At 45.3% G+C, this 15,872-nt stretch overlaps 2 protein-coding genes across 6 annotated transcripts in view; one reads left to right on the top strand and one right to left on the bottom strand.

Annotated features, from left to right (window-relative positions):
• The window catches only part of Usp33 (ubiquitin specific peptidase 33), a 52,439-nt gene extending 47,897 nt beyond the window's left edge, over nucleotides 1–4,542 (bottom strand). For all 3 annotated transcript variants that reach the window (XM_038310890.1, XM_038310891.1, XM_038310892.1), the window contains exon 1: nucleotides 4,383–4,542. The gene's annotated coding sequence lies outside the window, so the exon portion shown is untranslated. The remainder of the gene's footprint in view (nucleotides 1–4,382) is intronic.
• Nucleotides 4,543–8,929: 4,387 nt separating this feature from the next.
• Nucleotides 8,930–15,872, top strand: part of Miga1 (mitoguardin 1) — a 53,451-nt gene continuing 46,508 nt past the window's right edge. The window contains exons 1-4 of one of the 3 annotated variants that reach the window (XM_038311187.1): nucleotides 8,980–9,051; nucleotides 12,031–12,154; nucleotides 12,258–12,372; nucleotides 15,454–15,631. In XM_038311187.1, the coding sequence (XP_038167115.1) occupies nucleotides 12,274–12,372; nucleotides 15,454–15,631 (277 nt within the window). In that variant the 5' untranslated portion in view covers nucleotides 8,980–9,051; nucleotides 12,031–12,154; nucleotides 12,258–12,273. Of the gene's footprint in view, nucleotides 9,052–12,030; nucleotides 12,155–12,257; nucleotides 12,373–15,453; nucleotides 15,632–15,872 lie in introns of all 3 variants that reach the window. The other 2 variants (XM_038311186.1, XM_038311188.1) reach the window with 2 other exon arrangements.

Below are 15,872 nucleotides of genomic sequence, written 5' to 3'. Positions count from 1 at the left end.
GACACCAACACTTGGTGTGCGATTGGCGGCTTTCTGAATGACCATTCATCTTTATCAATCACTCCTGACCCCACCTGACACTCATTCCTTTATTCTCCTGAAAGAACTAATTTGAAGGCCCGTGACAGGTGGCTTTCCACCATCATTACTCTTAAATTCCCTCCTTACTTTCTAGTGCCAAATTCTGGTTGGTTTTGTTTATTTGTTCTCAACGCCATTCCTTGTAAGTCACACCAGGACTGTCTTAGCAGGAACGTACCGCCACAGTGCCCTTTGAACCTACCTAAGGCCTCACGGCAGCGTACAGATGACTTCCGGGCACACTCCAGGGTCCCACCCCAGCACTCTGCTCTCTCCTAAGTTCCTCTATCACTCAGGAGCCTGCCCGGCCCTCACAAGGGAACCCTTCTGGAGCAGTCAGTCATCAAGGACAGAGGTAATTAGGAAACACCACACCCCAGCTACACTGGGGACAGCTCCAGTCTCTGCTGCAGTAAGCCCTTGGTGGCCTGTCCTTAGAGGCTGTTCTACTCACGTCTCACATCTTCTGAAGCAGCATGCACAACCATATTGTTACCGAAGTTCTGAGTTCAACAGACACTGTGAAAGCCTCAAAAACGATGCAGATCCCAGGATGCACGCACTGAAATATCACACGGAACCCCACCACGGTGTACAGTCAATTCATGTTCATGTAAAGAAACCAGGAAGTCCATGCTGCCAAGATCTAGTTTAACCTGAAGCTACCCAAGTTAATCTTCCAGACTCTGTGACCACCCTAAGAACTCACTCTGTACAGGGCTGGGAGCAATATGGAATGTCTCCCTCAACTAAACGTCCAAGAGACTTTTCCTGTTACTTATTTATAATTAAGCAAGACAGAGAAAGGCTGCAGTGCACTGTAAGTACACTCATTAAGAAGGAGGCAAACTGGCACAGTGACTCATGCCTTTAACTCGGGAGGCAGAGGCAGGCAGATCTCTGAATTCAAGGTCAGCCTGGTCTACCCAGTAATTTTTTGATTTTTTGTTTTTGTTTTGGTTTATTGAGACAGGATTTCTCTGTGCTATAGCCCTGGCTGTCCTAGAACTCTGTAGATCAGGATGCATCTGCCTCCCAAGTGCTAGGATTAAAGGCATTTACTCACCCCCCCCCCCCGATTTGCACAGTGAGTGCTAGGATAGCCAGGGCTAAATAGTCTGGGGGAAATGTATGCACCCTAGAATGCGTGCAGGCTTTTCAAGTTCAAGGCTAGCCTGAGCTACACAGCAAGTTTCTGCCTGGGCTACATGAGACTCCATCCAAATAAAGAAAAGAAGGAAAGAAGGAAGGAAGGAAGGAAGGAAGGAAGGAAGGAAGGAAGGAAGGAAGGAAGGAGGGAAGGAAGGAAAAGTAAAAAGCTCAAGGTTAGGGCCTGGAGAGATGGCTCAGCGGTTAAGAGCATTGCCTGCTCTTCCAAAGGTCCTGAGTTCAATTCCCAGCAACTACATGGTGGCTCACAACCATCTGAAATGAGATCTGATGCCCTCTTCTGGCCTGCAGGTAGACACACAGACAGAATATTGTATACATAATAAATAAATAAATATATTTTTAAAAACAGTTCAAGGCTATAAAGTGAATGCAAGATCAGCCTAGGCTCTTTCTTTAGTGAGACTAGTCTCAAAATAAACAAACAAAGCCGGGCGGTGGTGACGCACGCTTTTAATTCCAGCTCTCGGGAGGCAGAGGCAGGCGGATCTCTGTGAGTTCGAGACCAGCCTAGTCTACAAGAGCTAGCTCCAGGACAGGCTCTAAAACTGCATAGAAACCCTGTCTCGAAAAACCAAAAAATAAATAAATAAATAAATAAATAAACAAACAAACAAACAAGCAGCCAGGAGAAACAAGGACGTGCAAGGCCCTGGGTTTAATCCCAGCAAAGACCACACTCAACTAAGATTTTAGAAAACCTGAGGCTTCCTTTTCATTTCCTAGCTGGTTCCAGGGAATAGAGTCCTCGAGCATGCTGTTCAGCGCTTGCTGACAAAGAGACCTCCCACTGAGCTACAGCCCCCCCCAGCCTACCTAATCTTACGAAGTCACACAAACACAGTATTTGATACAGCACTGTTTCTTAAATATGAGTCCTCATTACATATACAGACTGCTCATAATTCATGTGCCCTATATGTATGATTTACTTGTATTATTTTTATGTCTTTGTGTGTTTGCTGGTATCCATGGAAGCCAGAAGATGGAGTTCAAGCTACCTGGCTAGGAATTTAACTCAGGACTTCAGCAAGCACTCTTAGCCACTGAGTCATCTCTCCAACCCCATGCATGCACCTTCATACAGAATTTTATCAAAATACTCCCGAAATCCCATGTAGATTTTTAGCAGTTTTAAAAACTACACTAACTAAGACCTGCAGCTAGGTGTTACTGCATGTGGCAGTGCATGCCTCCAGTCCTGATCACTGGGGAGGCTGGGAGAGGGAAAACATGGAGGTTTCAAGCCAATCAAAGCATCAGGGTAAGACACATTAATTATCTCCTTATCTCCTTATTTTTAAAACAATTCACATTTCCTCTCTTAAGAATATTGCAGCATTTTACATTATTTTCTTGAAGCACACAGTCTTACTGTGTCAGGGTAATTATGTACTGTAGTTCAAGAACTAACCAGGGGTTTAAGGTCACCTGCTGCTGCAAAAGTTCGAGGCCAGCCTGTGAAAGTCTCTCTCACGTGGTAAGTCACATCTCTTAGTCAAGACACCCATCCATACATCCATCCACATATACATACATTTATTTATTTTCGGGGCAGAGTTTCTCTATGTAACAGCCTTGGCTGTCCTGGAACTCCCTCTGGAGACCAGGACAGATTCACCTGCCTCTGCCTCCCAGGGGTTGGGATTAGAATGTGCTACCACAGCCGGCTCAATCTTTCTAATCTTAATCTTTATCTCAATTTTTATCACAGGCTGATTTGGCAATGTGACTTCAGAAGGAAATGCAGCTCCTTACACAATCTTGAAGCTCCCTCTGACTTGGGGAAAGGCTATTGGCATTCTTCAGAGGGCTGGGGTAAGAGCAGTAAGATTCTGTAAGGGAAAGGTTCCTGAAAAATAGCAGGTCAGCTTTACTGCAATTATGTAAAAAGATTTGCTTATGCACGGGTTACAGAACTGAAAAAGAAAGCAACTGGAAGTTGGTTATTAATTAGATCAAAAATGACCTGTCATCATAAGTCCAATATCCATATCCGTGGTGTGTACGGCAGGTCAAATGTATTATTGTAGGATTTTTTTGAAGTGTTTTTTTTCTCATCTTGCCAAAGCAAATGAACTAGCAAAACTGCCATCACAGCGTAGGTTACTAAAGAGAAGTAACATTATCAAACAGTAAGATTCTTGTGTTCCCCTCTATGTATATTAACAGTATGAATTCACTACTGCCCTTTAGGCTCTTAAAATCATCAGACTGCCTGTTGCCATCGTCTGACTTGCTCTGACCTCTCCAAATGTACAACTATGCCCTCTCAAACGCAGACGGAAGGAGGAGAAACGGTCCCATTCTTTCACTTGCTTGCCTTTGAAATAGGGGCTACTGTAGCCCAGGCTAATCTCGACGTCCTTTTCTTCCTTCCTCTGCCTCCCAAATGCTGGTTATCTCCAGGCCTGAGCTATCTAGCCTGGCTCTCATTATCTTTGGTAACAGGGCTTTCTTAAAGTAAAAAATATCATCCAATCAGACGAAAAAATATTTAACTTGACTTGGTGGCATACACTTAGAATCCCAGCAACTTGGAGGTTGGAGGCCAGACAGACCTGTCTCGAAAATAAAAAAAGGAAAAAGAAAGAATACTTTAGAATTCTACATTAATCACTAAGTCTCGAGACCATTGGTAAAATGTATCCTCAGTTTAGAATCTGCTCCAGCCAGGATATCAGCCCGTCTCCATTTTGCAGGCCTAATACTGATTTCATGAGAATGTAAACCCTAACAATCTTTAGGTGGAGTGCAAAATCCCTAAGACAATCAGACTCGTTGCCTAACAGGCCAACATTACGAATTTTCCGACGAAGAGCATTCTGTATTTGAGAAACATTTAAGCACTTAGGGAAAGCACACACACGGTGGAAATGAGATCCGAACAAAAGCTGCGGACCGACGCTAGGACTGGACTCGACCCAAACGCAGCGTCGGCCGAAGACGCGGCACCGGGACGATGACACCTCGCTTTTCCCGTCCGTAGCAATGAATAACGGGGCGGCGCGCACGGGTCGCGTTCCCCGACCTCGGTCGCTGTCCAAGGAGCCGCCCGGCCGGGCCGCGCGCGGGTGCGAGCCACAGCCCAGGCGCGCCCGCTCGCCCGCCCTCCCTCCCGCCGCGCTCACCTCCGCCGCCGTCCACCGCCCAAGCGCTCCTCCTCGCAGCCCTGCGCGCTCGGCTCCGCAGGGCCGCAAAACGGCTCGCAGCGCGGCCCGCGGGATCCCGGCCGCAGCCCGACGCTCCCCTCGGCAGCCGCCGCTCCTTCCGGTGTCTCCGCGGCCGCAGCGGGCGTCTGGGGGCGGGGCCTGGCGGAAGGCACGCCCCGGGGCGGAGCCTCGGGTCTGGCCTGGCTTCCCCCCTCAAGTCTGCGCTTGCCTGGGGCCCTGCTAGGGAACCGCAGCTGACCTGTGTGCTACCTTGACCATTTCCCGGTTTTGTTCGTAGTCTCCCACCCGCTGCAGTCACAAGACGACTTCCCAAGGTCTCGTCGCGGTGCGTTGCTGACTGCAGTACGAAAAACCACTGAAAGGTCTCAGGGTTGCAATCTGAGTTCCTATAAATTCTGCACTTAATAGGCTGGAGCAGGAGGCTTACCATGACTTCCAGGCTAGCCTGTGCAACCGTGTGATGCTTTAACATTTCATATATATATATATATATATATATATATATATATATATATATATATATATATATGAAATATTAGACCTACCTCAATTCAGCTCCAGTCCCGACCGTTGTTTGTTTTCCACTTTAAGACCTACATTCTCTGGGAGCAATTGCGTTTCTCTTTTCCACATAGACAAAGAAGAAATTAATCTCTACCATTTTCCACTAGGTCAAACTCAAGATCAAATAAAATATTTATTGAAACCTTGGGATCTTCTCGGTGCTGAGAGCACAGGGGAAAAAAAAACAACTTCTAGTTGTGAGTCTGTTGCATTTCCCTGTTGATTTTAACAAATGTGAATAAAAACTACTAAACTGAAAAGGTTTGTCAGCTAGGCGTGGTGGTGCACCCCTACAGACCCAACCCTTGGGGGGCGGGGGGGCAGGATTACAGAGTGAGACGTGTTTATCTGATTACCTCCAACGATTTGGCCTCTCTGTGGGAGGACGTATCCAAGAGTTCTGCACGGTGTGCCGGCCCCATCAGAAGCAGGTTACTAACGCGGGGGCTTCTACTTAATCTTCTGATGGAGGTGGAGGACATTAACCTTGAAACCACATTCTCTGTGGGGCCTGACACGGAGGAGACGGAAGGGTCCCACTCAGGAGGGTCTCGAATTTCAGCCGATTGTGAATATTGCTTCTTTGCTTTCACCGATATCCAAATTAATAATATTTTCAATTTTCACTGAATGACTTTTCCCCAGGGAGTCCATTCCTAGTCACCCAGAGAGAACAACCAGCAGACCAAATAAATGTTTCCATCCACATGCAATCTGGTGGACCAATGAATTTAATTGGGGTCATTCAAGCATGGACCACTTAAAGGGCAGCTGCACCACCATGAGTATCTCCTATGCCTCTAGCAATTGTTAACCACGTGTATATCCTCAGAGATGGGAGGGGCTACATGAGCCTGAGTGCCTGCCCCTCCCTCCATGGGTAAATGAATCCCATCTGACCAGGGTGTTTTGCTGCTAACCACAGTCTCTGATGACCTGCCCAGAGGTCAGAGTACCATACCGTGCATATCACTACATACAAGGATTTGGGAAGGGGCTTGTTTGCTTTGTTTTGGTGATAATTTTTAATTAACTTTATTTATTTATATGGTCATTTTGTCTATATATATATGTCTGTACATCATCTGCCTATGTGATGACCCAGGAGGCCAGAAGGTGTCAGATACTCCAGACTGGAGTTACAGATGGTTGGGAGTTGTCCTGTGAGTGCTAAGAATTGAACCCAACTCCTCTAGAAGGGCAGCCTGGGTTTGCAACTGCTGAACCATCTCTCCAGCCCTGGTATTTTATTTTCAAGACAGGCCCCTGTTACATAGCCTAGACTGGCGTTGACCTCTTGGTCCTCCTGCTTCTCCATCCTGCTTTCTGAGAGTCCGGGTAGAAGGATTATTTGACTTGTGAAATTCAAGGGTCCGGTCTGTGGCACAGGAAAGCTGTGGTGGTGGTAGGAATGCGATCTGGCTGTTTGTACAGCAGTAAATGTCAGGAGACAGAGAAAAAGTATTTTAAATTTTTATTTATTAATATTGTATATGTACACAGTGTGTGTTTCCCCATGTTGAACAGCTTATAAACCCCCTTTAACTCCAGCCATGAAAATTGTTGGCCTTTGACACGGAGAGTATACACACACACACACACAGACACATACACACACACACACACACACACACACACACATGCACACACAGAGGACCTGAATTAGCTTCTTAGCATCTGTAATTCCAATTCTAAGAGATTTGGTGACCTTTTCTGGCTTCCTTGGGTTCCTATATGCATGTGGTACACACAAATTCAACACACACATACACACACATGTTGTGGGATATTTGTACACTCATACTTCATACAAGATATATTGCTGATGGGAGTGCAAACTGGTATAGCCCTTTGGATATCAGTATGGCGATTTCTCAGAAAATTAGGAAACAGCCTTCCTCAAGACCCAGCAATACCACTTTTGGGTATGATGGGGAACCTCCTTCAGCCAATGACCTTGAAGAGGCTGGACCAGGTTGGGGCGTGACCTTTGGGTATCCAGAGAAAACCGCTGGGGCGTGACCTTTGGGTATCCAGAGAAAACTGCTGGCTCGCCCAGCTCTTGCTCTCTTGTTCCCACGTCACACACCTTGAGGTTGGACTTCTCGTTCCTGTTCTGTGAGTTTTCCCTTTACAATAAAGAATTATAACTGGAATCTTTTGGAGTTACCTTGGGATTATTCAATTTGTGTCTTCACCCCCTTTTACGCATTCAGCTACATGGGTATAAACCCAAAGGATGCTCAATTGTACCACAAGGACATGTACTCAACTATGTTCATAGCAGCTTTGTTTGTCATAGCCAGAACCTGGAAACAACCTAAATGCTCCTTGTCCGAAGAATGGATAAGGAAAATGTGGTACATTTACACAATGGAGTACTACACAGCAGAAAAAAAATAATGACATCTTGAAATTTGTGGGCAAATGGATGGATCTAGTAAACATATATTGAGTGAGGTAACCCAGACCCAGAAAGACAAATATCATATTACTCACTCATAAGTGGCTTTTAGACATAAATCAAAGAAAACCCAGCTTACAATCCACAATCCCAGAGAACCTAGACAACAATGAGGACCCTAAGGGAGACATACATGGATCTAATCTACATGGGAAGTAGAAAAAGACAAGTTCTCTGAGTAAATTGGGAGCATGGGGACCATGGGAGAGGGTAGAAGAGGAGAGGAGAGGAAGGGAGGGGAGCAGAAAAATATATATTAATAAAAACAATAAAAAACCATGAAGACATGTACTTACATAAATAATATGTATTTTTAAAAACCAATAAGAAAGGAGATGTGCCCCCAGCAAAATCTCCTCTACAGAAATTCTTGCTTTGAGATCGTTTCAGCATTTTAGTACATTCCGTCAAGCTCCAGGTTGCCCATCACCTTGTCAGTAGCTAAGGCCGTCTTTGGGGTTACTCTGTGTGGGGGAGCAGGGGTTGCTGCTTGCTCAGTAGCTAAGGCTGTCTTTGGGGTTACTCTGTGTGGGGGGGCGGGGGTTGCGGCTGTCAGAGAGGCCAGCCACTCAGCTGTTAGGCGGGTGTGACTGCTGCTCTGGAGATAATTTATTTTACATGTTTGTATGTGTACCACCTGTATGCAGGCACCCACCAAAGCCAAAAGAGAGCATCCTATCCCCATGGAATTGGAGTTACGGGCAGTTATAAGCTGCACAAGAGAGACAAGAGCTCTTAATTGTCCCTCCAGCCCCACTAATGTTTGATTTTTAATCCTCAATCTAACTAATTCTTAACTTCATTGCTATTCTTAGGTTACCTAATTTGGTGGAGATTTTTAAAAGCTTTTTTTTTTTTCCTACAGGTTATCTCTGTGTAGCCCTGGGTGTCCTGGAACTAGCTCTTGTAGACCAGGCTGGCCTCGAACTCAGAGATCCGCCTGCCTCTGCCTCCCGAGTGCTGGGATTAAAGGTGTGCGCCACCACTGCCAAGCAGCCGTAGAGAATTTAAGCTAATAATAAATGCATCATTTATATAGGTCCATTTGCCATGCCTGTAACCTCACTCAGTTGAGGCCTCGGTCTGTGACAGAGGTGCGTGGTTGGTTTGGGGAGGGTTTATATCCATTGAACAGCCTCGTATATGCTCAGCACAAACTACCACGGACCTGCATTCCCAGCCCAGAAATTCTTAATTTGGGATCTAGGATGGGCTTCTGGGGCTCAAAAAGGTGTGCATGTGTGTCCGCGCACACGCATGCTGTGTGCCTATTATATTTTCTTTAATCCTGAGTGGCCATGACCGTTTTTACTGAGAAACTCTTCATAGTTTTAACCGGGCTGACCAAATGGTCCTATGTTCCTGAAAGGTTCCCAGCTTCCATGCTCCCTATTGATTGGTGTCCAAAGGTTTGCAATTCCGCATAGAGCCCACTGCCCTGAACAAATATGGCGGGAGCGGCCTCTCACGTAGCCCCTCACGCAGCCCGCCAGTGCCCTCCACTTTCCTTACCTTTGCGGCCTGACCCCGGAAGGACTCTGCCTCCCACAGCCCGAGGCTGCTCCGTGCTGGCTGCGGCTGGAGGCTGACGAGGCGCAGGTGCGGGCGAGCGCGCTCGTGGGAGGAGCGGGGTGGAGGTCTGGGTGCGGAGATGATGGGGTGGGGAGTTCGGGGTGCGGAGAGAGCTGGGCAAGTGCGGGGCGTGGAGATCCGGGGTGTGGAAATTCGGGGTGCGGAGAGCTGGACAAGTGCGGGGCGTGGGGATCCGGGGTGTGGAAATTCGGGGTGCGGAGAGAGCTGGGCAAGTGCGGGGCGCGGAGATCGGGATGGAGAGATCCGGGTGCGAAGAGAGCTGGGCAAGTGCGGGGCGCGGAGATCGGGATGGAGAGATCCGGGTGCGGAGAGAGCTGGGCAAGTGCCGGGCGCGGAGATCCGGGGTGGGGAGAGAGCAAGGCAAATGCAGGGTGAGAAGATCCGGGGTGCAGAGAACGCCGGCCTCTGGACCTTGAGCTGCCTGGGTGATAGATGACGCCTGTCTTGGGGGGGGCGCCTGCAGAGAAGCAATGGCCCACTGACCAAAATCGCCAAGCATCTACTCTACCTGGAACGCCCCAGACATTTTGTTTTATTATGTTTATTTTTATTCAGACAGCGCCCCACCCTGTTGCCCACCAGACTGGTCTGGAACTCATTGTGAAAACGACACCAGGCTCCAGCTGGTGGAAATCCTCCTGCCTCTGCCTCCAAAGTGATGGGATTACAGGTGTGACCACTAGCCGTCTGTGTTAAAACAGACCTCGCAGGCTGCTCTTGTTACTAGGTTATTGTCAGTAACGATTTTTACCGCATTAAAAACATCTCCTCAGATGACCAGAGGAGTGGGTGCACACGTGTAAGTAATCTCACCTCAGCACTTGGGAGGTGGAGGCAGGAAGATCAGAGATCCAAGGTCCTTTTTCCCTACTTACTGAATTCCGAGGCCTACCTGGCTTATAGGGGACCCTGTCCCCCCTCCTCCTGTTGGGGGTGGAGAGAGACACAGACACAGACAATTCCTCCTCAGACTTAAGTTGTGTAGATTTCATGCTTCACGTCAAAATCTAGCGTTACTTTTTGCTTAGAGAGCCAGAATTGTGGAATCGAATTTTAGGATGTTTAAAATGAAAACTCGGTTGATGGCACTTTCTAACAGGCCCGTGTTTGGAATGGAATGAATGAAGTAATTTTTAGTGATGTTTTAAGATTTCTTTTACAAATTTGAGTAGTCATGAAACTGCTTCGGTGTTTATTTTAATTATACTTCAGTGATCAACTGAAATGCCTACTTTTGAAGTTTTTCAGTTAGTAATGATTGCATTTGGCTTCAGCTTCCTTGGTGATTTTCTGCTTTCCTTGGAGAAATGAAACGAGATATCTAGAATTTGAAAAAAAAAAAAAAAAAAAAAAAAAAAAACTTTGTCAAGATTCTTGAGCAAAGTACTGCAGCAAATTCAAATAAGCTTTTTTGTCACCAGACAGTGGGTTTTTTTTTTTTTTTTAATCCCCTTAAGTGTATGGTGTTTTGCTTGCAGGCGTGTCTGTGCTCTAGGCACATGCAGTTCCCGTGGAGTCCAGAAGAGGGCGTGGGATTCCCTGGGGCTAGAGTTAGAAATGGCTGTGAGCCACCTTGTCTGTGCTGAGAACCAGCCCCGGTCCTCTGGAAGAACAGCCAGAGGCAGGCAGATCTATGAGTTCGAGGCCAGCCTGGTCTACAAGAGCTAGTTCCAGGACAGGCTCCAAAGCTACAGAGAAACCCTGTCTCGAAAAACAAAACAAAACAAAAACAGAAAAAAATAAAAATAAAAAATAAAATACGTAAGCATACACGTAATTGACTTTGTTTGCTTTTGCTTTCTGAGACAGGGTTTTTCCATTTGCCCAGGAACTCATTCTATAGACCACACTGGCCGTGAACTCATAGATCTGCCTGCCTTTGCCTCCTGCGTGCTGGGATTAAAGGTGTGTGCCGCCACTGGTCCGCTCAATAGCTGACCTTTGGTGTCAAGAATGCCAGCCACTGGTGAGATGGCCCAGTAGGTTAAGGAACTTGCCAAAAAGCTTGACTACCTAAGTCTGATCCTTGGGACGCATGTGGTAGAAGGAAAGACCACAGGTTGCCCTAAGACACCCACGCTTGCATATGATAAATAATTGTTTATTATATGTTATGTAGTATAGTAGTATATATATGACACTTGTAGAATGTTGTTTAAATGAAGCAATGTGAGAATAAGTATGAAAATTCAGGCCAACTACTGAACTCTGAGTTTCCTTCCCATGCGCAAGAACGTATTCTGGACTCCAGGCAGCACCCACGCACACTTGCGTGAAGGAAATCGAGAAGAGTTAGATTTTAGTTACTCAGATAGAAAAACTTTAACCAGAAAGAGAACCTAGAACAGCGGTTCTCAACCTGTGGGTCGTGACCCCACTGTAGTGTCGAATAACCCTTGCGAGGAGTTGCCTACAGCCACAGGAAATAGTGTTTACATTACTATTAATATCAGTAGAAAAATTACATTGTGGAGTAGCAACGGAAACGATTTTATGGTTGGGGGTCTCCACAGTGTGAGGAACTGTGCTAATGGGTCACAGCACTGGGAAGGGTGAGGATCCCTGCTCTAGAACATGCAAATCTCCCCATGCCCTCTCCTCTCCCTGTAATTGTTTTAGGTTAATATACAGAGCAAAGGCTTTTTGACTCAGGGAATCTTCATACGTATATATGTAACGTGTTCTCATTCATTCTGCCTTCTGGTAGAAACTGTTGTTTTCTAAGGAAAACGTTTGACTTGAACATGAGGATTAAATCTACTGCGTTTTCATCACAGTTAGGTTAGCCTTTGGTCAAGACTAAGTATAAACACAGTGCATGCTCTCCTTTGCTGTGGTTAGCCTTTGGTCAAGACTAAGTATAAACACAGTGCATGCTCTCCTTTGCTGTTTTGGTAACTGATAAAGGCAGCTTTAGCTCCATTGCAATATCATGCATGCATAATTGCAAAATTGACAGTTTAAATATTTTTATTATATTATTAGGTGCTCTGTGGGCACCGGAGAACAACCTGCAGGAGTGGGCTCTCTAATTTTACCATGTAGACCACGCTGACCTCAAACTCAAGATCTATCTGCCTGCCTCTCCCTCCCAAGAACTGGGTTAAAGGTATGAACAACACCACAGCTGGAAAGAATTTAACTTTGCATCTTTCATGGCAAAAGCAACCAAAGCCCCTGTGGCTGACTAATGTCTGTTTCATTGAACCCAGATCAGGTAGAGGAGTCATGTCCGAAGAAACAGTCAGAGAATCACAGTTCTCCTTGAGGACGGCCACACTGAGAGTGTTCGACCTGCCTGTGTCTTGGTACTATTCTCTCTCCCAGGTAAACCTGAAATGGACTGAATTTGAATAGCACGTTTATATTGCTCAATGGAATTTGTTTGTGACATTTGTTTCCCTTGAGACTGTTCTGTGGTAATGAGGACTTGAACCCAGAGTTTGCTGAGCCGGCAGACCACCACTGAGCGACCCTCCCAGCCCTGGAGGATGTCACACAGCATATTAAAATGCTAAAGCAGTTAATGCCGACTTTAAACATTTTTTGTGTATATGTATATGTGCGTATACATATTTCACAATATATATATATATTTTTTTTTTTTTTTTTTTTTTTTTTGGTTTTTCGAGACAGGGTTTCTCTGTGGCTTTGGAGCCTATCCTGGAACTAGCTCTTGTAGACCAGGCTGGTCTCGAACTCACAGAGATCCGCCTGCCTCTGCCTCCCGAGTGCTGGGATTAAAGGCGTGCGCCACCACCGCCCGGCACAATATATATATTATGTATAAATATTTTATATTTTATGCAAATATAAATATTTCATTAAAGTAGATTATATATGCTGTATTAGTTTAAAAAGTTTTCCTTTCTTAGCCGGGCAGTGGTGGCGCACGCCTTTAATCCCACTTGGGAGGCAGAGGCAAGCAGATCTCTGTGAGAGCTAGTTCCAGGACAGCCAGGACTGTTACACAGAGGAAACCCTATCTCAAAAAACCAAAAAAAAAAAAAAAAAAAAAACCTTATCCAGGTGTGGTAACATATACCTTTAACCCCATTATTCTTTTTTTTTAATGACTCGTGTGTTTTACTAAGCATATCTTCAAGATTTATCCACATGTGACAGATAATGGAATTTCCTCTTAATATGGAGTCAATATTCCATTGTATGGATGCACAAATCTTTGCTCACCTTTTCATCTGTCTGTGAGCCACTTGGCTTGCTTCCATGTTTTAACCATCTCGACTAATGCTTCTGTGATCCTGGATGTCTAAGTAGTCTCTGAAAGTCTGCTTTTAACTATCACGGTGCCACACACCGGTGACCTCAGCGCCCCAGAGGTAAAGGCAGGATTTTTTTTTTTTTTTTTTTTTTTTAGTAAATTTATTTATTTATTGTGTATACAGTGTTCTGTCTGCATGTATGCCTGCAGGCCAGAAGAGGGAACCAGATCTCATTATAGATGGCTTTGAGCCACTATGTGGTTGCTGGGAATTGAACTCAGGACCTCTGGAAGAGCAGTCAGTGTTCTTAAGTGCTGAGCCATCTCTCCAGCCCTAAAGGCAGGAATTTAAGGACAGCCTGGACTATAAAGGGATTCCTGTTTAAAAAAAAAAATAAGCTAGAGAAATGGGGCTGGGGAGATGTCTCAGTTCAAGTATGAAGACCCAGATTTGATCCCCAGAATTCACATTAAAAATCAGGCAAACAGAAAAGCCAGGCAACGTGGGGACCCACTGTTGTCTAGTCGTGGGGAGGCCCTGGTGCTGAGCGCCAGCTCATCCGTCCAGATGAGTGAGCGCCAGGGTCAGTGTGGACAGTGGTTTGTGAAGACCCTACTGCCCCCTTCGTGCCCACGGGCACCCAAACACAAAGGAGGGAAGACGGGCCAGACGCCGATTTCAGTTCTTTTCAGAAGTAGAACTTCGGAATCAGGCATTTATTCTTTTCATTTTGTGGGGAGCTGCCATGCTGGTTTCCATCCCCACAGCCCTGCTAACGATGCGAGCTTGTTTCTGTGTCGCCATCTTGCAGGTCTTTCCACTCGTTCTGTGGTTATAGTCTGTTCTTAGGATCTTTTATTCTAATTTAAAAATATTTGATTTTATGTGTATGGGTGTTTTGCCTGTGTATATGTCTGGGCATTGTGTATATGCCATGGTCCATAGAGACCAGGAGAGGGCATTGGCGCCAAGTAATGTAGAACCCAGACAGTAGGATTCTAAAAATATTTTTTAGTTAATTTATGAGTAAAATCACTTATTCCTGTGGTATTTAGAAATAAGTTAACTTCTGTTTGCCTAAAATTCCAGATATGGCTTTTAAAAATGAGCTCAGCTTTAAAGTTTGATGTAATCATTTCTGTACTTAAAAATCTTGCTAATTGTTCATATAGAAGATTCAGGCAGTGGTAGCACACACCTTTGATCCCAGTATTTGAGAGGCAGAGACAGGCTGATCTCTCGAGTTTGAGGCCAGCCTGGACTACAGAGTGAGTTCGAGGACAGCCAGAGCTACACAGAAGAGCCCTCTCCCCCACAAGAAGACTCAGTTGCATAGATTAATCATCACTTTGTCTATAAATGTTCACAGGGTTGAATTATTCTACATATCTACTGACTTTGAAATAATAATGTACATTCCAAACTTAGATAACTTCAGAGCAGTGAGTAACAGAGTGTTAAAACAGACTGGCTGGCCCTAAAAGAGGGATACATAGACTCTTCATAATGTTTATAGACGATCTAATTTTAGGGGTTTTGTGTTTTTGGGGTGGGGGTTCAAGGCATAGTTTCACTGTGCAGCCCTGACTGTTCAGGAACTAGCTCTGTCGACCAGGCTGGCTTCGAACTCAGAGATCCACCTATCTCTGCCTCCCTAGTGCTGGTATTAAAGGCTAGTTGTTGTTTTTTTTTTTTTTTTTTTTTGTATTTGTTTTTTTAACAAAATCTCAAACATTCTAATTTGCCAATAAAAACTTGGGAGCCAGATGCTGGGGTGAAAGCCTGCTGGCTCAGCGAGGCAGAGAACAGCACCCCCTGACTTTCCTCATATGCCATCTCAAACAAGTCTCCATCTCAAAGTTCCTCTCTTCTATTTCCTGTGCCTCTATCCAGCCTCCTGACTCCCTCTCTCTATGGTTTTTCTTAATAATCTTATGTTCACTTCCTGTCAACTGGTTGCTTACTTCTCCTCTTGACCTATGGTTGACTTTATTTAATCCTGTTTACAATATTCAAGCAAAAAGCTCTTGGATTAAAGATATGTGCTAGGGCTGGGCCACACCACAACTAGAAACAGGTTTTTCCAGTAAATAACACAGTCTAAGGGCTCACAGTGTCATCAGATATCCTCCAACAGCTAATTTTAGTGAAAAACTATGAGATTTTTTTTCCCAATCTTTTCCAGATCAAATTTTCACCAGTAGCTAAAAAGCTGTTTGTGGTGACTGCGGTGAGCGCTGTATCTGTAATCTTATTTGCCCATCACTTTAAAAGAAGACGTGGAAAAAAGAAAGGAAAAGTACTGCCATGGGAACCGGAGCACCTCATACTTGAACAGACTAAACGAGCAGCATCGGACAAAGGTTTGTGGAAATTCTCAGATTAAATCTGTGGAGCAGGAGACACTATCACAGCCGGAGCACCAGTCTGTAGGATGAGAAAGCACAGAGGAGAAAAGAGAGATGTGTTAAAGCCACATAGAGTCCTGCTTCCCTGAAGTCATGACTGACAATTCTTTGTTACACATCTGTACATCTACACATAAGAATACTGACTTAAAATTTGATATGTGTCACAGGGTGGTGGAGGTGCATGCCTTTAATC

The sequence above is a fragment of the Arvicola amphibius genome, chromosome 14, assembly GCF_903992535.2.
Source record: "Arvicola amphibius chromosome 14, mArvAmp1.2, whole genome shotgun sequence".
Taxonomy (NCBI): Eukaryota; Metazoa; Chordata; class Mammalia; order Rodentia; family Cricetidae; genus Arvicola; species Arvicola amphibius.
This window is presented reverse-complemented; position numbering and strand designations above follow the sequence as displayed.